This window comes from Trachypithecus francoisi, unplaced genomic scaffold (genome assembly GCF_009764315.1).
Source record: "Trachypithecus francoisi isolate TF-2019V2 unplaced genomic scaffold, Tfra_2.0 Lachesis_group11, whole genome shotgun sequence".
Lineage (NCBI taxonomy): Eukaryota > Metazoa > Chordata > Mammalia > Primates > Cercopithecidae > Trachypithecus > Trachypithecus francoisi.
Genome location: NW_022681456.1, coordinates 77,042,365 through 77,066,102, shown reverse-complemented (window position 1 = coordinate 77,066,102; position 23,738 = coordinate 77,042,365). Strand labels below are relative to the sequence as shown.

At 55.3% G+C, this 23,738-nt stretch overlaps 4 protein-coding genes across 18 annotated transcripts; 2 read left to right on the top strand and 2 right to left on the bottom strand.

Annotated features, from left to right (window-relative positions):
- Window positions 1-1,512: 1,512 nt before the first annotated feature.
- SHMT2 (serine hydroxymethyltransferase 2) lies at window positions 1,513-6,856 on the top strand. 11 transcript variants are annotated; one of them, XM_033221581.1, is made up of 12 exons: window positions 1,589-1,740; window positions 2,730-2,927; window positions 3,404-3,483; window positions 3,636-3,836; window positions 4,135-4,216; window positions 4,377-4,499; window positions 4,626-4,765; window positions 5,101-5,266; window positions 5,484-5,583; window positions 5,672-5,827; window positions 5,926-6,033; window positions 6,157-6,856. In XM_033221581.1, exons 1-12 carry the CDS (start codon window positions 1,708-1,710, stop codon window positions 6,282-6,284), a joined length of 1,515 nt encoding a protein of 504 aa, XP_033077472.1. In that variant the 5' UTR covers window positions 1,589-1,707; the 3' UTR covers window positions 6,285-6,856. The 11 variants fall into 11 exon arrangements, with proteins under 11 accessions (XP_033077471.1, XP_033077479.1, XP_033077476.1 ...); XM_033221587.1 differs by having other exon boundaries at window positions 4,349-4,499; XM_033221583.1 differs by having other exon boundaries at window positions 4,310-4,499.
- Window positions 6,824-9,197, bottom strand: NDUFA4L2 (NDUFA4 mitochondrial complex associated like 2). The gene is made up of 4 exons (XM_033221595.1): window positions 8,881-9,197; window positions 8,455-8,543; window positions 7,670-7,730; window positions 6,824-7,539 (listed from the first exon to the last, which is right to left on the bottom strand). The coding sequence occupies exons 1-4, from the start codon at window positions 8,935-8,937 to the stop codon at window positions 7,483-7,485; spliced, it is 264 nt and encodes an 87-aa protein (XP_033077486.1). The 5' UTR covers window positions 8,938-9,197; the 3' UTR covers window positions 6,824-7,482.
- A 2,109-nt stretch (window positions 9,198-11,306) lies between these two features.
- LOC117090857 lies at window positions 11,307-14,795 on the top strand. Its single transcript, XM_033223480.1, has 3 exons — window positions 11,307-12,087; window positions 13,435-13,591; window positions 14,343-14,795. Exons 2-3 carry the CDS (start codon window positions 13,439-13,441, stop codon window positions 14,793-14,795), a joined length of 606 nt encoding a protein of 201 aa, XP_033079371.1. The 5' UTR covers window positions 11,307-12,087; window positions 13,435-13,438.
- Window positions 14,796-15,281: 486 nt separating this feature from the next.
- STAC3 (SH3 and cysteine rich domain 3) lies at window positions 15,282-23,738 on the bottom strand. 5 transcript variants are annotated; one of them, XM_033221590.1, is made up of 12 exons: window positions 23,521-23,732; window positions 21,993-22,059; window positions 21,463-21,730; window positions 21,132-21,229; window positions 20,539-20,611; window positions 19,546-19,643; window positions 16,976-17,042; window positions 16,747-16,796; window positions 16,368-16,453; window positions 16,146-16,197; window positions 15,919-16,056; window positions 15,282-15,741 (listed from the first exon to the last, which is right to left on the bottom strand). In XM_033221590.1, the coding sequence occupies exons 2-12, from the start codon at window positions 22,056-22,058 to the stop codon at window positions 15,643-15,645; spliced, it is 1,095 nt and encodes a 364-aa protein (XP_033077481.1). In that variant the 5' UTR covers window position 22,059; window positions 23,521-23,732; the 3' UTR covers window positions 15,282-15,642. The 5 variants fall into 5 exon arrangements, with proteins under 5 accessions (XP_033077481.1, XP_033077485.1, XP_033077484.1 ...); XM_033221594.1 differs by lacking the exon at window positions 20,539-20,611 and having other exon boundaries at window positions 23,521-23,723; XM_033221591.1 differs by lacking the exon at window positions 21,993-22,059 and having other exon boundaries at window positions 15,287-15,741; window positions 23,521-23,731.

The window sequence follows — 23,738 nt, the reverse complement described above, 5'->3', positions numbered from 1 at the left end:
TAAAAAACAATTTTTTTGGCAAGGCGGGGTGGTTCACGCCTGTAATCCCAGCACTTTGGGAGGCTGAGGCAGGCAGATCACCTGAGGTCAGGAGTTCAAGATCAGCCTGGCCAACATGGTGAAACCCTGTCTCTACTAAAAAATATAAAAATTAGCCAGACGTGGTGGTGGGCACCTGTAATCCCAGCTACTCAGGAGGCTGAGGCAGGGAGAATTGTTTGAACCCAGAGGCAGAGGTTGAAGTGAGCGAAGATCATGCCACTGTACTCTGGCCTGGGTGACAGAGTGAGACTCTGTCTCAAAAAAGAAAACAAAAAAAAATTTTTTTTTTTTAAGACAGTCTTGCTCTCTCACTCAGGCTGGAGTGCAGTGGCTTGATCATGGCTCACCTTGAACTCCTGGGCTCAAGTGACCCTCCTGCCTCAACCTTCCCAGTAGCTGGGACTGCATGCACATACCACCATGCCTAGCTAATTTTAATTTTTTTCTTTTTGTAGCGATGGGATCTCACTATGTTGACCAGGCTGGTTTAGAACTCCTGCCCTCAAGAGATCCTCCTGCCTCAGCCTCCCAAAGTGCTGGGATTACAGGCATGAGCCACCATGCCCCGCCAAAAACATTTTTTAATTAAAAAAAAACAACAACTTGGCTAATCAGAACCACGGAGGAGAGGTTTACTTGTGTGACAGCGTAAGTGGGCAAATGTCTACTCTTTGAGATCCATTGAATTAGAACCTCTGAAAACAGACCCCACACACATATTTACATCATATGTTCCAACCCATTCTGTTGCCAAGGTTTGGGAACCTACTCCTGGGGGGGTCGATGAATTCCACTCCCAAGGGTTTCGTCCAGATGAAGTCAGGCTAAAAGGAAGATCCCTTCCATTCTCAAAGATCTATAGCCCTGGGGAAAAAAGCAGAGACCACTTACTCCTGGGATATCAAGAGGTGGACAGGTAACAAAATGGGACAAGTGAACAACAGGAGGGGCACCTTCCTCTGCTCCCAGATGTCTGAGGAGAAAGAGGAGATGCCATGTAGGAGGCAGGTCTGTGGATCAGAGGAAGAGGGGAGGACAATCCGTCACAGCGCATGTTCACAGGAAAAGCCTCATTGAATCCTCACCACACAGTATTTTCCTGTGGCTTTACCAGGGAGGAAACTGAAGCCCACATAGGCTAATGCACTAGTCCCAGAGCTGGAACTTGAAGTCAGGTCTCCGACCCTTCTAAACCATGGTGCTTTCCAGTGCTCCATAGCTCTCTATCTTGTGTGGGGGTCCAGATCTCCTGGAGTCTAATAATGCTAGCTAGATATTCAGTAGGCACCCAGTAAACGTTTGTCTTGACAACAAACAGAGGGAAAACAAACAAACCCTGAAAAGCTTCAGGACAGTAAGGAGAGGGGCCGGCACTGGACCTCGGGTTTTTTTTTTTTTTTTTTTTTTTTTTTTTTTCCAGGCAAGGGCCTCCAACCCTGAGGCTGCAGACGAAAATTGTAGAGAAAAAAAAGCGAGGAGGCTGAGAACTACAATTCCCAAAAGGCCACAAAGGCGCCACCATTACGCATGCGTAGGCCCTTCCCCTTAGGCTTGGAGTCTCAACGCGCTCTTCTCGCGCATGCGTTCTTCGAACGGTCTTCTTCCGACAGCTTGGTGCCCTAGACCAGAGTTGGTGGCTGGACTTCCTGCGACTTCCGAGTTGCGATGCTGTACTTCTCTTTGTTCTGGGCGGCTCGGGTAAGAATGGGGCTCCAGACGCTGGGTAATCAGTGGAAAAGAAGCTCTTCTCCTACCTTAGTTACTAGTCACAAACTCTGGGGTTCTCTTGGCTTTTCCACGCACGTGGACTGGGGCCTCAGGGAGCGGACGTGTAACTAAGGAATCCCCAAGACCCGTGGGCGCGCGTAGGGTTAACTGCGAGCCTGTCCTCATTCTGGCGATCAGACGCCCCAGGGCCTCGTGACCGCCCATTTCACGTGGCATTAGGGGAGAGGACAGCCCCGGATGCCCCGCGGATCCCGTGCTGGCGAATGAGTGGAGTTCTCGGCCTGGCCTCACAAGCTGAGCCTTTCCGACCAGCTCTGAGCTCTGCAGATGATGCAACCGAGCCTCACTGCTTGCATCAGACAGGGGTCCCGGCGGCAGTGAGGGCTGGAAGGAGGTGGAACGGGTAGGGGGCTAAGTAAGGGGAAAGGGTATTGGCTTACTCTTGGGCAGATCCCCACCCCCACCACTCCCACACAGCTCTTCCCCAGGGACTGCTAAAGGTCTACCCTCCTACCTCCATTGCTGAGGCCTGTGGCCTCAGCCCTTGCCAACTCTGCTTCTCCCCACGCTGACTGGGGTATCAGTTTATGGTGCCCTGCAGGAAGACCTTCTTGTTCCTGTGGGTGGGAAGGTTCTGGAATCTCAGTGGCCCTCTCTGGAGTTAGGGAGACATAGACTTTTGGAGGACAAACTTTGCCGAGTGGTTCATGGAGTGAGGTGGTGGGAGATTTCTGAGGTGCGGTGCAGTGAATGGAGCAAATCAGAACCACCCCCTGGACCTTGGTCTCAAGCTTGGCTCCAGAACTGGCTTTCCAAAGTGGAGGTGGGGGTAGTTAGAACTGAAACAGGCTGGCTGGACAACTGGCTGCAAGGTGTGGCCTTACAAGCATGAGTGAGGGTGGCCGGGAGATGATTTGTCCAGACTGTTGTGATTTCACCCTGACTTTTCCTGCCTCTAGCCTCTGCAGAGATGTGGGCAGCTGGTCAGGATGGCCATTCGGGCTCAGCACAGCAAGGCAGCCCAGACTCAGACTGGGGAAGCAAACAGGGGCTGGACAGGCCAGGAGAGCCTGTCGGACAGTGATCCTGAGATGTGGGAGTTGCTGCAGAGGGAGAAGGACAGGCAGTGTCGTGGCCTGGAGCTCATTGCCTCAGAGGTGGGACCTGGGGAGATGGGCAGGGGTTGGGCCACCATGGGTACAGGAAGTAACAAAGTTATCTTAACTGAAATTTCTCCAAAACCCCCTTTTCACACTCAGGACCTTTCTTTGGGCTTTATCGTCCTTTCTTATCTCTCTGAAGCAAAGGCAGGGCAAGTCCAGTTTATGGGGTTAGGGCATTAGGGAGCCTCCAGGGTCCCTAGAGTCTCATCTGATCCCTTCCTTCCTCCTATGAGGAAGGAGGAGCCTAGAAGCACAAGTTTGAGTGGGTAGGTGGCATTGAGGGGCCACCGCTCATGGCAGCTGGGTTTCTGAGAATGCTGCCTCTGGCTTTGCCCCAGGCCTGGTGCTGAGTGAATGGAGCTTTCTGTAGGGAGTATCCCCGCTTTCAGCTCTGGCTCTGGCAGGGAGGGACTGTGGGAGTCCAGGGGAAGGAGCTCAATACCTTCTGACATTGCCCCCCACCACCCCAGAACTTCTGCAGCCGAGCTGCGCTGGAGGCCCTGGGGTCCTGTCTGAACAACAAGTACTCGGAGGGTTATCCTGGCAAGAGGTGAGGGCTGGAGGGCAGTGTCAGGGATGGTGCTCCCAGTGGGGGAACCCACCTGTACCTTCCCAGTGTTCATTGAGGAGTGAACTTCCCAGCCCTTTGCTGCTGGTTGAGAGTCCTTTCTCTGTGCCCTCATTACCCCTCTCCCATGGCAGATATTATGGGGGAGCAGAGGTGGTGGATGAAATTGAGCTGCTGTGCCAGCGCCGGGCCTTGGAAGCCTTTGACCTGGATCCTGCACAGTGGGGAGTCAATGTCCAGCCCTACTCTGGGTCCCCAGCCAACCTGGCTGTCTATACAGCCCTTCTGCAACCTCATGACCGGATCATGGGGCTGGACCTGCCCGATGGGGGCCAGTGAGTATGGATGGGCTGGCTGATGGTCTTGGCGGGCAGGATTGGTGTGGGAAAGGAGTTATTTATTGAATACCTACTGTGGACCATACAGATGGAATAGGCCTTGCCCTGTCCTGCATGTCACAGTGGATGAGGAAGATAAGATCCCAGTTACAGTGCCTACCACAGAGTGGACAGAGCAGTGAGGCAGTGTGTGCTAGGACTGGTGTTCCAGGGACAGAGAACTGTGGAGCTGAAGGGAGCAGTTAAGTCTGGGAGTCCTTCCACCCAGGGCTCCTTACTTCCTCTCACTTCCCAGTCTCACCCACGGCTACATGTCTGACGTCAAGCGGATATCAGCCACGTCCATCTTCTTCGAGTCTATGCCCTATAAGCTCAACGTGAGTGCTCCAGGGTGTGGGGAGGGGCTCTTAGCCCTGGTGGGGGTCCTCTCCTGGAGAAGCTGAGGGACTGAAGTGCTGGGCTGTCCTTAGGGTCAAGGAGGAGAGTGAGCTGCCCTGCTTCCTTCTCAGGGCTTTAGCTGTTTGTGTGTCTGTCCAGCCCAAAACTGGCCTCATTGACTATGACCAGCTGGCACTGACTGCTCGACTTTTCCGACCGCGGCTCATCATAGCTGGCACCAGTGCCTATGCTCGCCTCATTGACTATGCCCGCATGAGAGAGGTTGGTGGGGGGCTGGAGACTGGGCACCTCCCCAGGGGGTGGTGAGGAGGTGTGAGAGGAGGGCAGCTTTGGGCAGGCCTCTCCAGGCCCTCCCCAGGCTGAGGCCTTGCCTCCGTACCTGCCCAGGTGTGTGATGAAGTCAAAGCACACCTGCTGGCAGACATGGCTCACATCAGTGGCCTGGTGGCTGCCAAGGTGATTCCCTCGCCTTTCAAGCACGCGGACATCGTCACCACCACTACTCACAAGACTCTTCGAGGGGCCAGGTCAGGCTCCCTGAGGTTGGGCCTTGCCTTTCCCTGCCTTCAGGCCTATTCCTGGGGCACTGTTGGCCTGGACCTGAGAGGAATTCATTCCCACCTGCAGCTCTTAAGATTCCTACCCAGTCTGTGACAGTTCTCCTTCTCTTGCCCATGGTAGCCATGCCCTGGCAGGGGGTTTGGGATGGGATTGAGGGACTGATTCCCTTTACCACTGGAACCCAGTGTACCTAGCCCACGTGAGGTGTGCCCTTGGGGCCCAGGTCCACCAGCTTCCTCTGCCTTCTCTGTGCCTTGTCCTTCTTTTGAGCTTAGACTCTGACCACCCACCTCTCACATAGGTCAGGGCTCATCTTCTACCGGAAAGGGGTGAAGGCTGTGGACCCCAAGACTGGCCGGGAGATCCCTTACACATTTGAGGACCGAATCAACTTTGCCGTGTTCCCATCCCTGCAGGGGGGCCCCCACAATCATGCCATTGCTGCAGTAGCTGTGGCCCTAAAGCAGGTGGGGCATCCTATCCCTGTAGGGTGTCGGGGGACAATGGCCTGGAGGCTTAGATCCTGCACCTTGCTAACTGATGCTGGGGCTGATGGAAGGGAAATGCCAGGATGGAAGGGGTCAAGGCTGGGGTCACAGAGCTATGCCGAGGGTGCAGGGCCAGAGGGTAGTGCAGGGCTTGGGTCCAGGCCTAGGGTCACAGCTGCTACTGTCTCATCTCCAGGCTTGCACCCCTGTGTTCCGGGAGTACTCCCTGCAGGTTCTGAAGAATGCTCGGGCCATGGCGGATGCCCTGCTAGAGCGAGGCTACTCACTGGTATCGGGTGAGCCAGCAGGGGATGGGTGAGGGCCTCTGTAGCTTCAGGCAGAGGCCCAGGAGACTCACCACTCCCCATTTCTTACCCACCTTAGGTGGTACTGACAATCACCTGGTGCTGGTGGACCTGCGGCCCAAGGGCCTGGATGGAGCTCGGGCTGAGCGGGTGCTGGAGCTTGTATCCATCACTGCCAACAAGAACACCTGTCCTGGAGACCGCAGTGCCATCACACCAGGGGGCCTGCGGCTTGGTGAGACCTGGGGTTCGAGGAGGGAAGGGGCTCCCATGCTGGATGACTGCCGGGTGACCTTGGGCTATGCTCATCCCTCCCCTTGTGCCTCATTCCAGGGGCCCCGGCCTTGACTTCTCGACAGTTCCGTGAGGATGACTTCCGGAGAGTTGTGGACTTTATAGATGAAGGGGTCAACATTGGCTTAGAGGTGAAGACCAAGACTGGTGAGTGAGCAAGAAGGAACCCAGGGCCAGCCGGTTCCCACTCACTGTCTGCTCCCTCCCCCAGCTGATCTCACTGCCTTCCCTAGAGCTCTGACCACTTGTTTCCTCACCCTCTCTCTCTAGCCAAGCTCCAGGATTTCAAATCCTTCCTGCTCAAGGACTCAGAAACAAGTCAGCGTCTGGCCGACCTCAGGCAACGGGTGGAGCAGTTTGCCAGGGGCTTCCCCATGCCTGGTTTTGATGAGCATTGAAGGCACCTGGGAAATGAGGCCCACAGACTGGAAGTTACTCTCCCTCCCCCTACCTGGGCCAGTGAAATAGAAAGCCTTTCTATTTTTTGGTGGGGGAGGGAAGACCTCTCACCTAGGGCAAGAGCCAGGTATTATCCCCCTTCCCAGAATTTGTAACTGAGAAGATCTTTCCTTTTCCCTTTTTCAGTAACAAGACTTAGAAGGAGGGCCCAGGCACTTTCTGTCTGAACCCCTGTCAGGATCACAGTGTCAGAGATGCGTGCTCTTTCTTAGGGAAGTTGGGGAGTGCCCTTCAGAGCCAGTGGCAGGCAGGGGTGGGTAGGCACCCTCCTTCCTGTTTTTATCTAATAAAATACCAACCTGCCCTGAGTTTCCATTACTGTAGGTGGGGTCCTCTGGGCCAAACAGTGATTTGTCTCCTTCAATGTGTACACTCCTCCCCTCCCACCACCTCTACCACAAGGACCCCCGGGGCTGCAGCCTCCTCTCTCTGTCTCTGATCAGAGCCGACACCAGACGTGATTAGCAGGCGCAGCAAATTCAATTTGTTAAATGAAATTGTATTTTGCCCACGGCTGCTTCTGTTTGATCCCTGGGGACAGAGGGAAGCAAGGGAGGGGAGCAGCAAGGGGAGGCCCAGGTATGGGGCTGGAGGGGGTACTGGTGGCAGCGAGAGGCAGCGGGCTTGGGCAGGGGAGGAGTGCTCTGCGCCTCAGGAGGCAAAGGTGCGCCAGCCTGGGCAGACCCTGGACCAGCTGGAGCTGAGCAGCACCGCCCCTGGGCTGGCTCCCAGAGCCTGGGCGAATGTGGAGCCCGCCACGTCTCTTGGCACTCAGAGGTCCCTGCTTCTTGGCTCACGTAGGCCACGCTCAACACGTAGCCTGTGCCACACCCTTCGAGGCCTGGGTAGGAGGGCAGAGGGGCTGGTCTGGGCTCTTTTGATGGACCCCTGCTGGTGCTGCCTGCCTCCTCCTCCCCCACGTGGGACTCAAGCCAAGGGTCAGAGGTGCTTCCGCTGCTGGGAGCAAGGGAGGAGAGTAGGGGAGGAGCAGCCTCCCCTCTGCGTGGGAACCCGGCCTGTGTAAGCAGGAGCGGGACAGGGTGGCCAGACTGACGCCTTGGGGCCTGAGGGGAGGAGTGGAAGAAGTGGATGGGCTGGCTGTCCGTGGTTTGCATGGCACTGGCAGCCCAGCCTGGCTTAGAAGTCTGGCCGGTCCTTCTTTAGCTTCTTATAGTCAGTGGAAACTGCAAGGAACTAAGAGGAGAGGGAAAGGGGGTTGCGCTGAGTGCTCCAAGCCTCCCTTTGCTTGTGGTAGGGGAGTTGTGGGTCCCCGGACCAGGAGGTAAGAGGATGGGGGGGTGACTCTAGAGCCATCAAGAGGTACCTTGTATTGGTCATTGGGGCTCAGGCGGTTCCAGGGCTCCGGGTTGTTCTTTCTGTCCCAGCTGTGGAGCAGGAAGGGGAGGATTAGGGTCTTCTCCTTGGGACCCAGGACTCTGTAACCCAATTTGACCCCCAAGCTCCAGCTAGAGGCTCGGGCCCCACCCCCGTACCCCCGCCTCGTGCCCTGGGAGTCCCATTTCCCAGAGACTGACAAAGGAACGGTCATATTAGCAGATGCTGACAAGTGAGACAAGAAGCCTGTCACCATTGTCAGCATGGGACTGGGTGGCAAACTGACAGCGGGGCCCAGGGACTCCTACTTGCTACCTGCCACCCTAGGTTAACCCTAAGAGCAGAGTCGTGGGAATCAGAGATCCCAAGGGGCTGGGTTTCTGGTGATGGCCGGGAATCATAAAGCCGTTGGTGCGCCTTTCACTTCTGTACCCCTCCGCGGGCCGGGTGTGAAATCTCCGCCCCACACTGGTCCCCAATGCCACCCCCAGCAGCTCACCCAGCCACACTCCCAGTGCTCTGGCAAGGACTTAGAGGTACCCAAAAGCCCGAGCCCGCCGCTGGCGGAGCAGCGTCGTCATGGCAACCAGGCGGGGAGAGGCGTGGGTTCTCAGGGCTGGATAAAGCGGTCTCCCAGGTCAGTGGGCTCCAGCCCTGAGGTCGGTACAGTCGAAGGTGCATGCAGCAGGGCACGGGATCCTTACTAGGGCCGCCTATTTCCACCCTATCTTGCCACACCCAGCCCCCACTGAGCATCCCAAGCCCGGCCTTTACCAGACGTCGGGGCTGCGCAGGGCGAGTCGCAGCAAGTAGAGCGCAGCGCTGCCCATGCCCAGGCAGATGAAGCCGATCATCGGGATGATCTGTGGGGAAGATGAAGAGCACTTCTGGGGTCAGCCCTCTCCCCGCAGTCACCCTTCACAAGTTTTTGTGCCCACCCCAACCCCACCCCAGGTCTGGTGTTCCCTCCCTGGAATCTCCTACAACCATATTTCCTGGCATGGTCTCCCTTACCCTACAGCAATCCTGTCCAAGATAGTAGATTTGTGGGACACAGGGACTTTTCGGAGAGAGACTGGGGCAACCTTAGGGGAAGATTATGAGTGCTGAGGGACCTGGGCACAAGGCAAGGCACTGGGGGATTTGAAGGGTGGGGCAGCAGGAGAGTTAGGAGTTAGAGGTTCTGAGGACAGGACTCACCCCCGGATGTCTTTTGATCTGCTGGTAGAAGCGGGCCCCAAGACTGGCTCCTGCCATATCGTTTTACCAGTGTCTGGTCTTCTCCAGTGGCTCTGTCCTCTCCCTCCTCCTGGGGTCCCGCCCCTGAGTGGGGAGGGATCAGCCCAGCCCAGAGCAGCTTAGCTTGGCCCAGCCCGTGCTTCTTTGGACTCGCCCCACCCCGACTTAGCTCACTTTCTCCTCAATTCCAGGACCAAAGCCTGGAGGGGAATTGTCTGGGAGCCAAGTGGTTTCTGCTCTCCCATTCTCTCCTCCAGATGCCTGCACCTGGACCAGGGGACACCATCATTCTTGGGGCTTTTGGCATCTGAGGGAAGGACCTCACTGGCATAGGACCCCATAAGATGTGGGAGGAGGCATGGTCATGGGACGAGCACTTAGCAAAATGCATGTGTAGAGTGTTCACAGGTGGGACCAGGAGGGGCCAGGGCCAGTGAAGCCATGTGCAGCACTTCCCTGACACCCCTAGAGCTGTCCAGGAGCAGGTCCTGAGAACCCTAGTTCTGTCCCCCTCACAGTATAGTGGGGGAAGGAGGAAGACAGGCCCACACCATAAAGCTCCGCCAGCCCCTCTTGTTCTGAGTGGTTTCTTCAGGTTGTGGTCGAACTGGAATTGTGGTTGGAGGCTGGAAGACCAGGTGTATCTTAATCATGGCTCAGGATCAGGATGGAATACGCCGGTTTATTTATTCTACCACAGTCATGGCAGTGGGGCTTGAGAGACTTGCTTGCTCTGCCTACCTGGGATAGGGTAAAGGTGGGGCCGCCCAAGGAGGCCATCCCCTTCCTCTGGCTGTGGGATGGAGAGGAAGGGAATGGAGTGGGGGAAACAGGAAAGATCGGACAGATGCTGAAAGAGAGCAAGACACAGACACAGAACTGCGAGCGATTCCCTCCTGTCCTCAACCATCTCAGGTGGGTGCTATGCTGCCGGGGTGGGGAAGCTCACAGCCCCCGTCTCTGGGGAATTTGGGTCTTAGGGACGCAGGAACCGAGTCCTAATATCTCTCCCCACTCCCACCATAACCTCCACCACCCCCTCCCTCCTCGCTGCTGAAGCTGCAGAGCACCCCCCGCCCACCTCCCCTTCCAGAGGCCCCCCCCCCGCTGTGGAGGGCGCAGGCAGGAGCCAGTTATGCACCCATCGCTGGGATCCTCGGGGTACAGGGAGGGAGAGGGCGCTTTCTAGGGTCCCCCTCCCTTTCCTTCGCACTGATACCTCCGCCGCCCCCTACTCTGACAAGCGCGGCTGTAATTAGGCTGCGGGGTCCCGGGCTCTCCGCCTCCCTCCGGTGGATAATGAGATAAAGTGTCAGAGACACGGCGAGAACAAAGAGACAGAGACTCGCTGCGATTTGTGTGGGGGGCGGGGGAGCGGGGCTGACGGGATGTCAGAGCCTCCAGCAGCCCAGCCCTCCCAGAGAGCCCGCGCCTCCAGGGCCCAGGAAGGGAGGGTGTGTCCTGTCACCCGCGTACCCCAGCCCTCCAGTCTCTGGGACCAAAAAGCAACCCCAGAGCTCGAACTCGAGTGGCCGCACAGCTGGGCTGCACATCTGGTTCTCTGTGGCACAGCTGGGGAGCCAGGACGCCGGAAGGGGCGCCTGGGTCCTTGCGCCTTTGCTCACGGGCCCTCGCCTGCCTCCTTGTGCCCTTTCTTCTGAGTTCCGGTGATCCCGGCCAGGTCCCAAATTCTCTGTCACGCTCCTTTTCCAGGGCCGCCGCTGTTCCTCTGGCCTTGGGCCTCCGTCCAGCTCACCGAGCTGCAACGTTACATTATTGCCTCCGCTCCGCCTCTCCGCCACTCTTTGACCCTTCTCCTGCTTCTGGTCCCTGTCTCTGTGAACTTATTTCTAACCCCCCTTCCATCTTTGGTTCTCGTCTCTGGCTCGTGACCCATGGGGCCGATCTGGAACACAGGACTCCTTGAGTTCCGGATCCCATCTCTCCTCGCTCCCCACACTTTCCCACCACGAGGACTCAGGCCACGCTGGCCCAGCGGGGTGAGGGACCGCAGGAGTCATTAGTCACAGATTAGGCGCGGCCCTGGATCCCGCTGGGACTGGACTCCAAGCGCTAACCCACACCAGGATCCCAATCCGCGCGCTGGCTGCACAGCGGGTCAAAGGCAGCGGGACTCAGCGGATTCAGCGTGTTGCAGGGGCTGTGGGCACGGGCGCCCCCTGGAGGCCGAGGGGCCCCCAAACTCGGGGAAGAGGCCTTGGGCACCCCCTATCCTGCAGTGCCGACCCTGCACTCCCGGTATTCGGGCAGCTAAGTTGGTGCCTGGAGTCTCCGTCCACGCCCAGCCAGTCACTCCGCCACTCCCGCCGCCAAGACAGTGGGTCCCGCAGCCTCCACTCTTCTCGTGTGAGATGGGACCGGAGGGCGGAGAGGGGACGCGGAAGCTCCTGTCTCGCCAGCCACAGTCAGCACTCAGGGTTCAGGCGGGTTCCTCTTCTGGGGCTGGGCAGACTCAGATGCCTGGGGGCGGGGAAGGCGGGGGCTTCATCTCTGCTTCTGGGCTGCAGATTCGAGATTGCCCTAAACCCTCTGACCCGGCCTGTCCTAGCCTCTCACTGCCCTTCTTTCTGCCTCTTGTTCGGGAGGTATGTCTGCTTCCTCTCTCTGGGTATGTCCATCTCTCTCTTCCTTATCATTCTGGCTGTGTCTGTCTGCTCTCTTTCTTGCTGCCTTCCCTACCTGGCTTTGTCCCTCTGCATCGGTTTCTCTGTGTCTCTCTGTGTCTCGCTCCCTCCCTTCACATCTCTCCATCTAACTATGTCTCTCTTTACTAACGCCTCTCTTTGTCTCTGTCTTTATTTCTGTCTCTCCCCGACCCCATTCCCCAGCTCTATTCCTATTTCCTGAGTTGCTGCTTCTGGGGACTGCAGCAGCCCAACAGGGCAGCCCGGGGACGCCTCAGGGCACTGCCCAGGGTCCTCCTCCTGGTCACCTCCACATGCCCGTCACCTCTGCGCAGCGTTGGTCTTCCCGCCGCGGCTGTGGGACGTGGAGGGGCGCCCGGGAGGGAAGACACAGGGCCCAGCATCTGCTCGGGAGCCCCGGGGCCCCTGACCCCCTCTGCAGTTATTAAGGGCGCCGGTTCCCGAGGCACCGAGATGATCATGATTGCATCAGCCAGACAGAAGCGAAGCCGGGAGCTGCGCGGTGAGCGAGCAAGTGAGACAAAGACGCCCGCGCCATCTGTTTATGCAAAGCGCTCTCTGCCGGGCACCCCGGCGTCCGGCTCCTGGACGGGCTTGGGGCAAGGGTCATAAGCCCATTCCCACCAGGCGCCTCCACTGCACCTTGGCTTCCCCTCTCCTCAGCACCCAGAGGGGCCGCGGGGCGAGCGGAACGGAGAAGGGGCGGGGGTATTGATGTGATTGGAGCGGACGCGGCTGTTTCTTCAATAATGGATGGAGATGATGCGGACGGCAAAGCCGAGCTGGCCGGGAGAGAAGAGAGGAATAGAAATGGGGAAAGGAAGGAGTGGGGGCGGGAGACTCACTCCGGCGCGCGCGCGCACACGCGTCACACTGTCATTCGGATACACGCCGCCGCGCGGCTCACACCCAGGCACACGCCCACGCACTGTCACCGAGACACACATACCTGCAGGCGGAGACGCGATAGCAACACACACTCCCCGCTGGCTCTTCCTGATTTTCACACATACCTGCAGGCGGAGACGCACGGAAACGCCCCCACGCGGAGGCACATCCGGGCAAAATCACCCAGATGGGAGCTGGGGAGCGGGAAGTGGACAAACCCGACAGATATAGACACACTCGGGGCACAGACACACACCCGGACACAGAGTCGGACACACATGGGGCTCGGGTGGACACACCTCACATACCCAGTGAACGGACACACACAAACCACACGCCGGGGATACAGACGTCCATAATTGCCAGGGGCACGGAGAGATCACCCACACCCACTCAGAGGCTAGCACACCTTAGTATATGCAAGAGATGCCATCTGTGCCCTGCAGGGTGGAAAGTGGCAGGGAGGTCCTCAGGGTCTCCGGAGCAGGCCTCGTTAACCTAGCAGTATAATGAGGTCTTGGTGACAGGAGGCGCCTGGGGCTGTGGACTAAGAGGCCCGTGCGCCAGGGCTTAGCTGCCTGCAAGCGTCCTTGACTGGCCCCTAGGGAGCGTGGTGTCGATGTTGGGCCGCCCCTGAGCAGCAGACCCGGCGGACCCCACAGACCCAAATCCGGCAGTTTGGTGGAGGGAGAGCCCAAAGGGAACATTGGAGCTGCACCAGGAGATTCTCAGGATCCCCAACGTGGCTGCCAGTGGGGTTTATAGAGAGGGTCACTCTGTACTCTGCCTTTTCCCCCCGTGCTGCCCAGTCTTCCAACTTCAAGGGGCACGTGTGTGTGTGTGTGCGCGCGCGCGCGCGCGCTGAGTGGGCAGTGGAGGACGTTGGGGTGCGGGTTGTCTTGTACCCCAGTACCGGCCCTTCCTCGGATCTGTTTTCAATTCATTCTGCTCCTTGGCCCAGACTTATGACCTTTGCAGCGTGCGGCAGTATCATCCATCACCCAGGCGCCGCTTACGGGGATGAAGGGCGCTGGGAGCTCACACAGGGTCGCTGTCACGCCTACCGTGCTCTCTGGGGACCTCCTCTCTGGCCTGCAGGCCAGGGCTTAACAGTCTTGGTGAGTACTGAGGGGAGGGTGTGACCATGGGGCTCGATTGGGACACTGGGTCACATGTCCCCACCCCTGGTACCCTAGCACCCCTCCTTCAAGTTCAGCACAGCCTGTTTCCCCGCTTTTCCCGCCCCCCTTCTCTCGGGCCCTTTGCTTAATTTCCTATTAACTGCTGATAAATCCAATTAAACCGCCGCTCTAATTAGGGACAGCTGCCGGCTCAGTGAGGCTAGGGAGGGGGGCGCCCCCCGAGTGTAGGGAGAGAACAGCCGTTCTCCCTGCTCCTCGGCATCCGCACACCAGCATTGCCGCCCAATGAGCCAGTAAATTGGTTTTGCCTGAGCATTGAGGGGGGCCCCTCTCGAGGATCTCGGGGGGCTCTGGTTTTGAGTACCTCAGACCTTGATGAATAGAGACGACCTGAGCCCTCGCGGTCCCTCCCCTCATACATTCCTGTTAGGTAGATTTCAAGGAAGGATGAGGACAGAAGGCTTGATTTGCGTGTGGTTGGTGTGTTTGCCTGTGATCTGCTCCTATTCCAGCTCAATCGCGATTAAAGGGGGGTTTTCTTTAATGACTCCACCTCCACCCCCTCAGGCATCTGGGACCGTCAAGGGCAAAGGGAACAGAAAACTGAACCCGGTCCTGCAGTCTTCTTGTGTGCTTCCCTACCCCCATCACACCTCAGCCTTCTGGAAGGGGGGCGCGCCTGTCCCAGGCCCTCCTCCCAGCTGAGTCTCTGCCTTCCCCCCGCCAGCAGCAGATGGTGCCCGGGCTCCCGCTGCCAACCTTGCTAGGCGGTGCCAACCTCAGTCCTGGCAGACAACGGGCAGACGAGAAGAGGAGCTCCTGGCTGGCCAAGCCGACCCTCCCCCACCCGGCATCGAGCTCAAGACCCCCCCACACGCTTGCCCCACTCCAGCGACCACTTCAGCCTCCCTCTCACTGGGTCCGCTCCCAGGTCCCCAAACTCCTCGTCTCCTTCTGCTCCCTTCCCCACACCTTCCCGCTCCTCGCCACCTGCCGCCCTGACCAGGACCGGCGTATTTGCATATTTGCATATGCAAATAATAACATTTGCATACAGCGCTCCGCAGGGGTGTCTCCGCGAGAGCCGGTTAGCTGTCTGCCCTCGGTCCTCACTTGGTACCTGTCGGAAAGGGTTAGGGCAGGGGCCGCGCGGGAGGGGTTAGGCCCCCGGCCTAGCTAGCTCGGTTCCCGGAGGACTTGAGGAAGTGTTGCCATGGTGACGGCACGCACCCCACCCCCTCCCAGGCCCAGGGTCTCGGGCTTGGTGTCTCTGGTTCTCTCCCCTTACCCACCCTCTACCCCCTCCCCATCCCTCGCTCTCCAACCGAGATCTTGCATCGCCCCCTGGCGGCCTAGCTCGGCGCCAAGCCAGATTCCGAAATACAAGGGGCTGCCTGCGGCTAAATAGCCAAGAGCAAGGGGGACCTACCCTACTACAAGATCCGGCTCCCAGCCGCTGGGGCGCGGGGGCGACAACTGCAGCTCCGCGCTCCCCTTTCTTCACTGACCATAGAGGCCTCACCTGGCGGGCGCACTTGTCTTCCCACCTCCCGCCAACCTCAGCCCAGATGGGTCTCAGGCTACCCGATGGTAACGAGGTGGGGCAGTTAGGGAGGATTCTCCACCCCTCCGCAGGCCGTCTCCTCAACCCCAGTTAAAGAACAACTTTTCTAAGTTTTGTCAAAAGTTTAATAAAACTTGCAACATTCGACAGTTCGCCCTCCCTCGCCCCCCCCTCCCCGCCCCAGTCCCTCGCTCCTCCTAGTAGATATGCGTTTTTTTCCAGCTCTTGCAAGCGGGGCCTGAAAGGTTTCGGATCCGGGCTGCTCTGGGCAGCAGGTATCCGAGGCCGCAGGCTGGGGAAGGGGGCGAGAACCAGTCCCTTCCTGGAAGCCCCGTCGCGCTCAGGCGGGCCTTCCAACCCCTCCTCTCCCAGCAGTTCCATTGTTTTCGCCCCCCTCCCCAAACTCCACTGGGCCCGCCCAGAATGGGGTGTGGGTGTCTCCCGCTTGCAGGCGCCCGCACGCCTAGATCTCCTCCAGAAAGTCGGTGGGAAACAGCCCCACCTTGCGGCCGGTGTAGACCTTGACGTAGCCGCCCGCTTCGTCTCCTTTCTGCACCACGATCTAGAAGATTAAAGGATCAGAAGTAGGAGAAGAATCAAAGGAAACGGTAGGAGAGGACAGCAGGGGAGCCGGGGGTTACAGGGGCTCACCCTAATCTCATTAATGGCTAAGCTCTCCAAGGAGTGTGGTCGGCTAGGGAGCATTCAGGCCTGGGATTGGATTGGGGCAACAGCCTACCTGGTCCTTCTTGAGAGTGATCTGCCCTATCTCGCGGTTCCCCACGAAGGATCTTGTCACGCGGTGCACACGTTCTCCAGCCCGGACCCGAATGATGAAGTTTGGAGGGAAAAATCCGACCTTCTCCCCGATTTTCCCCTAGGGAAGATAGTAGGGAGAGTCCATCTCTCAATGTCGGGTTCGTGACTCAACCCACACTCCATCCTAGCCCTAGCCATTTTTCTCACCCGCCACCATTCTTCATTGGAGTCATCAATGACTGTGATCTTCTCTCCTGGCCTGAGAGGGGAAAAGAGAGGCCTCACTCACATAGCAGGTCCCCTTCTGTGCCCCTGGTCCAGCATCAATAGGCTCCAAGCCCTGAGTCCCCCTTTTTCCTTTCCCTTGAGTGAACCCAGCTCTTTCCTCTTCACTCCACAGTACCAGCCCCCTGCCCCAAGGCCTCTCACGGGAAATCCAGATCGTCCTTCTCCAGGGCTTTGAACCGATAGAGAGCCACAAAGTAATGAGACTGCTGGAAGCCAGGCTGTTTGTGCTGGGGGTGAAAGGGAATGATGAGTCTTAGGGCTCCTCTACCCCACACTGAGGGGCAGGATTCCAAGGCAGGGACATTCACCACACACCCTACACTCCAACTCTCTTCTAGGTCCCTGAACTGAGAGAAGTGTTTTGGTTGTGGGTGGGTGTGCAAGGTGATGGAGAGAGTAGGTCAAGCGTGATGGGAAGCCTAGGAGTTAAAGAGTGAGCTTCTGCCAGGGCCGTGAGTGGTGGTGTCAGAGCTGGGTTGGGGAGAGGACTGGGGTCCTTGCAGGGAGGAAGGATTCTTACCTTGTCATCAGGTGTCTTCTTCTCAGCCTTCTTATCCCCTTCAGGGTTTCCTGGGATAGGAAACACCAACAAATTGTCTGTCTCCTGGAGGTCAATTCTTATTCTCTTACCCTTCTGTGGAAGGGCCTCATCTATCCAAAGCTGGCCTGCCCTTTGCTCCTCCACCCTCTGTGCCACAGCTGAGCCTCTGATCCTACTCCATCTCTGGATGGAGGTGGGTGACACTCACCATCCTGGGGTTTGCCTTCCTCTGGTCTGGCCGACTCTGGCTCCTCCTCCATCATGGCTGCTAGAGGCTGGAGGGGGCACTAGAGTTAGGGAGACGCTGTCTTGGGAACCCATGCCCTGGCTCTCTATAATCAGGTCAGAGAACTACAGAATAATGGGATCTTAGGGTTGGAAGAGGCTTTGGAGGAAATATCTAGCCCAGCCCTCTGCCTAATGCAGGGACTTTCTCTAAAACATCCTATCAGGTGGGTCACCCACATTCTGCTTGAATGTAGTTAAATGACAGGGAATTCACTACCAGATTCCAGGTCCTTGACTATGCTGTCAGCCTTTAAAAATACTCCAGTGTGTAAGTAAAAAATGAGCAGCATGGCCGGGCGCGGTGGCTTACGCCTGTAGTCCCAGCACTTTGGGAGGCCGAGGTGGGCGGATCACCTGAGGTCGGGAGTTCGAGACCAGCCTGACCAACACAGAGAAACCTCCTCTCTACTAAAAATACAAGATTAGCCAGGCGTGGTGGCGCATGCCTGTAATCCCAGCTACTTGGGAGGTTGAGGCAGGATAATTGCTTGACTCCGGGAGGCGGAGTTTGCTGTGAGCCAAGATCATGCCATTGCACTCCAGCCTGGGCAACAACAGCAAAACTCCGTCTCAAAAAAAAAAAAAAAGAGTAGCACAATTTTTATAATTCCCTTAAAAGAATATAACCCAAGAGTATGTTAGCCCTTCTGGAAGCAGCCAAATCACACTGCTAGTGCCTTGTAAGTCATAATTCACTCCACAGAAATCCCTTATCTGTGCCCAACCTCCATATCAACAAGTCTGAGGCCAGATTTCTAGTTCTGTTTTTTGCAGGTGATTTTTTTGATCAAGAACAAATATGTACATTTATCTTTTCTTTTCTTTCTCTTTTTTTTTTTTTGAGACAAGGTCTCGCTTTCTCCCCCAGTCTAGAGTGCAGTGGCTCACTGCAACCTCTGCCTCCCGGGTTCAAGCGATTCTCCTGCCTCAGCCTCCCAAGTAGCTGGGATTGCAAGTGAGTGCCACCATGCCTGGATATATATATATATATATAGTGTGTGTGTGCGTGTTTTTAGTAGAGACAGGGTTTCACCATGTTGGCCAGGCAGGTTTCGAACTCCTGACCTCAGGTAATCTCCCCACCTTGGCGTCCCAAAGTGCTGGGATTACAGGCGTGAGCCACCGCACCTGGCATGAACATACAATTTGTATCTTCGTTATATCTAAATCATGTTATAAGGCACCAGAAATCTCCCTCTAGCTGTATAATCCTGAAAGGACCTGGACTCTGGGTACTGCCACTCAACCAATTTTAGGAGTCCATCTAACTGTAACCATCATCCATACTGGTCCAACCCTGGTTGTTCAGAAAGATATAAGAATATTCTAACAAATTCCTTGCTGAACTGAATGCAAATCTATGGCATTACTAACCTAGAAACCCTGTTACAAAAGGAAATGAGGTTTATCTTGGCCAGTAGCTTTGTGCCTCGGTTTCATCATCTGTAAAATGAACGGGTCAGACCAGATGATCTTCATGGATCCTTGCATGGCTCTAGAATTCTCCAGTTACTTGGCATGACAAGTTCTCTTTCCTACATCCGAAAGCACAGCTCTTGCCTCTGCCACCCTGCAATGCCAAAGACTTTGGGCCTAGCCATCAGGTGGTTGTGGTGGCAAATCTGACAATTTCAGAAGGAAGCTGAGAAAACATAATCTTTGGCTGGAGTTCTTAACCAGAGGCCCATGGTGAGCTGCAGTAGATCCCAAAACCCCCTAAAATTGCATGCGAAAATATCTCTGTTGGGTTATGTGCAATTTTTTTTTCTTTTTCTTTCTTTTTTTTTTTTTTTTTTTGAGACAGAATCTCGCTCTGTCGGCTAGGCTGGAGTGCAGTGGCACGATCTTGGCTCACTGCAACCTCCGCCTCCTGGGCTCAAGCAATTCTCCTGCCTCAGTCTCCCAAGTAGCTGGGACTACAGGCGTGTGCTACTACGCCTGGCTAATTTTTGTATTTTTAGTAGAGACGGGGTTTCACCATGTTGGCCAGGCTGGTCTCAAACTCCTGACCTCAGGTAATCTACCCGCCTTGGCCTCCCAAAGTGCTGGGATTACAGGCGTGAGCCACCTCACCTGGCTTTTTTTTTTTTTTTTTTTTTGAGATGGAGTCTTGCTCTGTCACCCAGGCTAGACTGCAGTGGCGTGATCTCAGCTCACTGCAACCTCCGCCTCCGGGTTCAAGTGATTCTCCTGCCTCAGCTTCCCAAGTAGCTGGGATTATACACCACCATGCCTGGCTAATTTTTGTATTTTTAGTAAAGACGAGGTTTCACCATGTTGGCCAGGATGGTCTCGATCTCCTGGCTTCATGATCCACCCGCCTTGGCCTTCCAAAGTGCTGGGATTACAGGCATAAGCCACCATGCCCGGTCGGGTTATGTGCAATTTTAGGGGAAGACAATCCATTACTTCTGTCACCTTTCCAAATGGGAAAATGACCTGCTCCATGGGATCTCTGGGAGGGACCTCGTGGGGAGGTACAGTGCTCACATTTTTTTTATCTGCCTGTCCCTTCTTCCGTTCCTTGTTTGCCATGATCACCCCAGTGCGCAGGGTTTCAAACACAGGGTCATTGCGATTGACAGCAGCTAATCGAATTGGAGGAGAAAGAAGACATTATTGGGGAGGCAGAGAAAGGCTTGGAGGAAAGGAAGGGAAAGGCGGAATCGAGTAGATGGATACCCATGTGTGTACTGGATGGCAGTGGGGGCGCCGTGGGGGAAGATTAGGGAAGGATCAGCTGAGCAATACCTAGGACACCGATCTAGAAAGGACTCTAAAAACATCACTGGTGATGTAACGTGAGGGAGAAAAGTATTTATCAGAACTCCTTCCAGGCAGAGCATTATATGACGTTTGAAAGACAACTTTGGTTGCTTGGGAATTGAGACATGCTCAGAATCACTATTCTCCTTTGAAGGAGAATGGGCCCTTAACTTCTGGCTTTTGTTCTGCTGAATGGCATGTGTGAGCTGAGGTGCTGCCACCAATAGGTTCTTCTTTTTCATCCATGCTCTTCACAGAGTTCAGCCTCTGCTCCAAATAAATGTTGAGCAAATTTGTCAATGAATATACTTTTAAGGGTTGCCAAATTATGAACCTGCCCAGGGTGCCTGCAGCCTTTGGGTCTTGCCCCAAGTCTGGTATGACTCTGTAGTAAGGATGAGGACAATCTAGAATCCTTGTTCTTGCTTAGAAATGATTTTGCACATGAAGAGCACAGATTCTGAAGCTAGCAACCAAAGATTCCAGTCTTGGCGCTACCTCTTGATAACTGTATGTAGTTGCAACTAAATCTTATCTCCCTCTGCTGTAAAATGGGGATATTGCCTCTGCATCCAAATGGATATAAAAATGTTAGGTTGAGGGAGAATTATGGGAAATAGAAAGTTTCTGTTTCAGAATTTGGCTTCCAAAGCTAGAGATGGCATGAAATCATCTCTAGACTTGCCCATTCCCTCATGTTCCATAAAGGGCACTTACAGAGATCTTTGATACAAGCGTACTGCTGGTTGCTGTAGAGTGGGGAACTATAGGCCCGACGGAAACCAGGCGGCTGTAGGAGGGGATGGGAGGAAGCATTAGAGGTAGCAAAGTAAGGTCCAGAAGCCCATCTCTCCCATGAGTGCTCACCCTTTCTCAGAAAAAGAGATGGGCTGAGAAAGAAAAAGCAGAGAAATGAATGGGATGGAGGAGGGACCAGCAAGGGATAGCTGGTGACATGTCTCCTCCTTTCTTTTTTTTTTTTTTTTGAGACGGAGTCTCGCTCTGTCACCCAGGCTGGAGTGCAGTGGTGCAATCTCGGCTCACTGCAAGCTCCGCCTCCCGGGTTCACGCCATTCTCCTGCCTCAGCCTCCCGAGTAGCGGGACTACGGGCGCCCGCCACCACGCCCGGCTAATTTTTTGTATTTTTTAGTAGAGACAGGGTTTCACTGTGTTAACCAGGATGGTCTTGATCTCCTGACCTCGTGATCTGCCCGCCTCAGCCTCCCAAAGTGCTGGGATTACAGGCGTGAGCCACTGTGCCCGGCCATGTCACCTCCTTTCTACACCTTGTTCCCCAGAGCCTACTCACGATCTTGCCGAAGCATCTCTGCATTTCCACATAGGACTGACAGTGTTCATGGATGTTGGTTTTGCAGTTCTTACAGCGAAGCCCAAACTTGTTGTTGACTTGGGAGAGGGGGAGAAAATTCAGATAAGATTCCAGATTGCCCTTTCCCTTTGTACCACTGCTGCTACTCTTAGGTTCCCTTTTCTGACTGGGACCTTACTTGCTCAATCTCTAACAGCATTGCCTTACACTAACTCTAACCACAGCCCATCTGCTACAAATACTCTCGTATGCCCTCTCCCCAACCTCTGGCTTCAACATCATACTCTCTTCACTTCCCTTCATGACTCACGAACAATCATCCGGGCACAGACATCACAGAACTTTGGCTTCTTGAAGAAGTGATCTTTGAATTTGTGGGGCTTATCGTTGACCAGCTTAGGAGGTTCTGGGGGTGGCTCCTCCTCCTCCTCTTCTTCTTCTTCCTCTTCCTCATAAATGTAGTAGATGGGCCCACCCCCAGCTCCCACTGCCTCCCCATTGGCCTGGGGCTCTGGGGGAAGTTCCATTTCCTTTGTCCCTGTAGAACCCTTCCTGAGTAACTGCTTCAGCCGCTGTAGCTGAGGGAGGGAGTGAAGAAAACCCAACATTAAAAGGACTTGTCACCCTCTCTAGAGTAGGGGGGCATTACAGCAAACTAGACAGTTTTCTAGTTTTGGGCAAGGAATGTACTCCAGGATTAGGCGGGTATTGGTATTGGGGACTGCAGGTGCTGGCCAGCAAAACATGAGTCACACACAAATGAGATCAATTTAAGCACTCTTCTTTAGCTGTAAAGGCTTCCTGGCCCCCCACACCCAGTGGTCACAGGCCCAGACTCACCCCGCTTTGCCGAGTCTCTGCTGGGAAGGAGGGCTTAGGGGACTCCAGCACCTCCTTTTCTGTCATCCTGTAAGAGGTTGGACCCCACTATGAAATCTAATCCCTTTCACTCTTCTCTCCCTTATTTCTGTCCCTTGCAGTACGGCAGTACTCAAAGGGAAGGTTTTTGGAGAAACGTGATTAGAGATTTTGTTGTTGAGATGGGGTTTCACTCTGTCACCCAGGTTGGAGTGCAGTGGCGTGATCATGGCTCACTGCAGCCTTGACCTCCCAGCCTGAAGCAATCCCCCTACCTCAGCTTCCTGAGTAGCTGGAACACAAGGTGCACACTACCTGGCTACCTTTTTATTTTTTGTAGAGACATGGTCTTGCTTTGTTGCCGAGGCTCGTCCTGAACTAGCTCAAGCAATCCTCCCGTTTCAACCCCCCAAAGTGTTGAGATTCCAGGCGTGAGCCACTGCACTGGGCCAAATACAGATCATTTGGCAGGTTTTATTAACAGATTTCATGGAGGTCTAGAAAAAAGACCAACATGGCCGGGCGCGGTGGCTCAAGCCTGTAATCCCAGCACTTTGGGAGGCCGAGACGGGCGGATCACGAGGTCAGGAGATCGAGACCATCCTGGCTAACACGGTGAAACCCCGTCTCTACTAAAAAATACAAAAAACTAGCCGGGCAAAGTGGCGGGCGTGGTGCATGCCTGTAATCCCAGCACTTTGGGAGGCTGAGGCGGGCAGATCACTAGAGATCAGGAGTTCAAGACTAGCCTGACCAACATCGTGAAACCCCATCTCTACTAAATATACAAAAATTAGCCGGGCGTGGTGGCGGACACCAGTAATTCCATCTACTCAGGAAGCTAAGGAAAGAGAATCGCTTGAACCCAGGAGGTTGCAGTGAGCCAGAATTGTGCCACTGCCCTCCAGTCTGGGTGACAGAGCAAGACTCCATCTCAAAAAAAAAAAAAGCCCAGCAGACTAAAGAGCTCCCCAATTAGTTCCTCAAACTGATACTCATCCTTCCATCCTGAGGGGAGACCCCATAGTTTACAGCCCTTAGTGTTCAAGGCTGCATGGTTTATGTTATTTTCCTATAGGTACTTTCTCTTGGAAATCTGTGGGCAACAGAGATGTGATGCATACCTTCCCAGATCTCCTCTCTTTAAGAGGTTTAATGTGTGTCCTCGTGTGCACACAAGGAAGGATGGACTGCAGACATTTGTCCTCCCCTACTTCTTTCTTGAGCCCTGGGGGCCCTGTGCCTAGTTCTGTCCCAGCCTGCCTCAGGGCTCAGCTATTTTAAGTTTTCAGGGTAATATGAGCCTTTCCTTCCCTTACTACATCATTCCCTTTACCCCACCCCCACCCCCGCTCCAATCCTAACTCATCCTAGAGTAGAATAATAATTTTACTCCTAAAACCCAAACGACTCACAGACAAGGAAAGAAATGAAGAAGCTGAATAGATTATAGATCAGGGCAGCTGGCGTGAGCAGTCGTGGAAATCGAGAGGATGAAGAGGTAACTTACGTTTGGGATTCCCTAAATCAGTCCACAGTCTGTAGAGGGAGCTGGGAGCCCCAAGGCTTTGATGGTGGTGCTGGGGAAAAACTGGTCCTCTTCCTTGGGGGCTAAGCCCCCCCAGTACCCTGTGTTCACACCAGCTACTCAGTCGCTATTTGTAGACCTCCTAGCCTCCTGCCTTGGTGTCAGGGCTGAAATGACAGGGCTGGAGGAAAGTGGACAGC

Coding starts and splice junctions, on each gene's coding strand:
- LOC117090857 (XM_033223480.1), top strand. CDS start 13,439: ATGACCTTTGCAGCGTGCGGCAGTATCATCCATCACCCAGGCGCCGCT. Junction 13,592..14,342: donor GCCAGGGCTTAACAGTCTTG/GTGAGTACTGAG, acceptor TCCCCCCGCCAG/CAGCAGATGGTGCCCGGGCT.
- NDUFA4L2 (XM_033221595.1), bottom strand. CDS start 8,937: ATGGCAGGAGCCAGTCTTGGGGCCCGCTTCTACCAGCAGATCAAAAGA. Junction 7,731..8,454: donor CTGCGCAGCCCCGACGTCTG/GTAAAGGCCGGG, acceptor CCTGCTCCACAG/CTGGGACAGAAAGAACAACC. Junction 7,540..7,669: donor GCCCCAATGACCAATACAAG/GTACCTCTTGAT, acceptor CTCTCCTCTTAG/TTCCTTGCAGTTTCCACTGA.
- STAC3 (XM_033221590.1), bottom strand. CDS start 22,058: ATGACAGAAAAGGAGGTGCTGGAGTCCCCTAAGCCCTCCTTCCCAGCA. Junction 19,644..20,538: donor CGCTTGTATCAAAGATCTCT/GTAAGTGCCCTT, acceptor CAATTCGATTAG/CTGCTGTCAATCGCAATGAC. Junction 16,454..16,746: donor AGAAGACACCTGATGACAAG/GTAAGAATCCTT, acceptor TTTCACCCCCAG/CACAAACAGCCTGGCTTCCA.
- SHMT2 (XM_033221579.1), top strand. CDS start 2,034: ATGAGTGGAGTTCTCGGCCTGGCCTCACAAGCTGAGCCTTTCCGACCA. Junction 4,217..4,376: donor CTATGCCCTATAAGCTCAAC/GTGAGTGCTCCA, acceptor GTGTCTGTCCAG/CCCAAAACTGGCCTCATTGA. Junction 5,584..5,671: donor AGGCTACTCACTGGTATCGG/GTGAGCCAGCAG, acceptor TACCCACCTTAG/GTGGTACTGACAATCACCTG.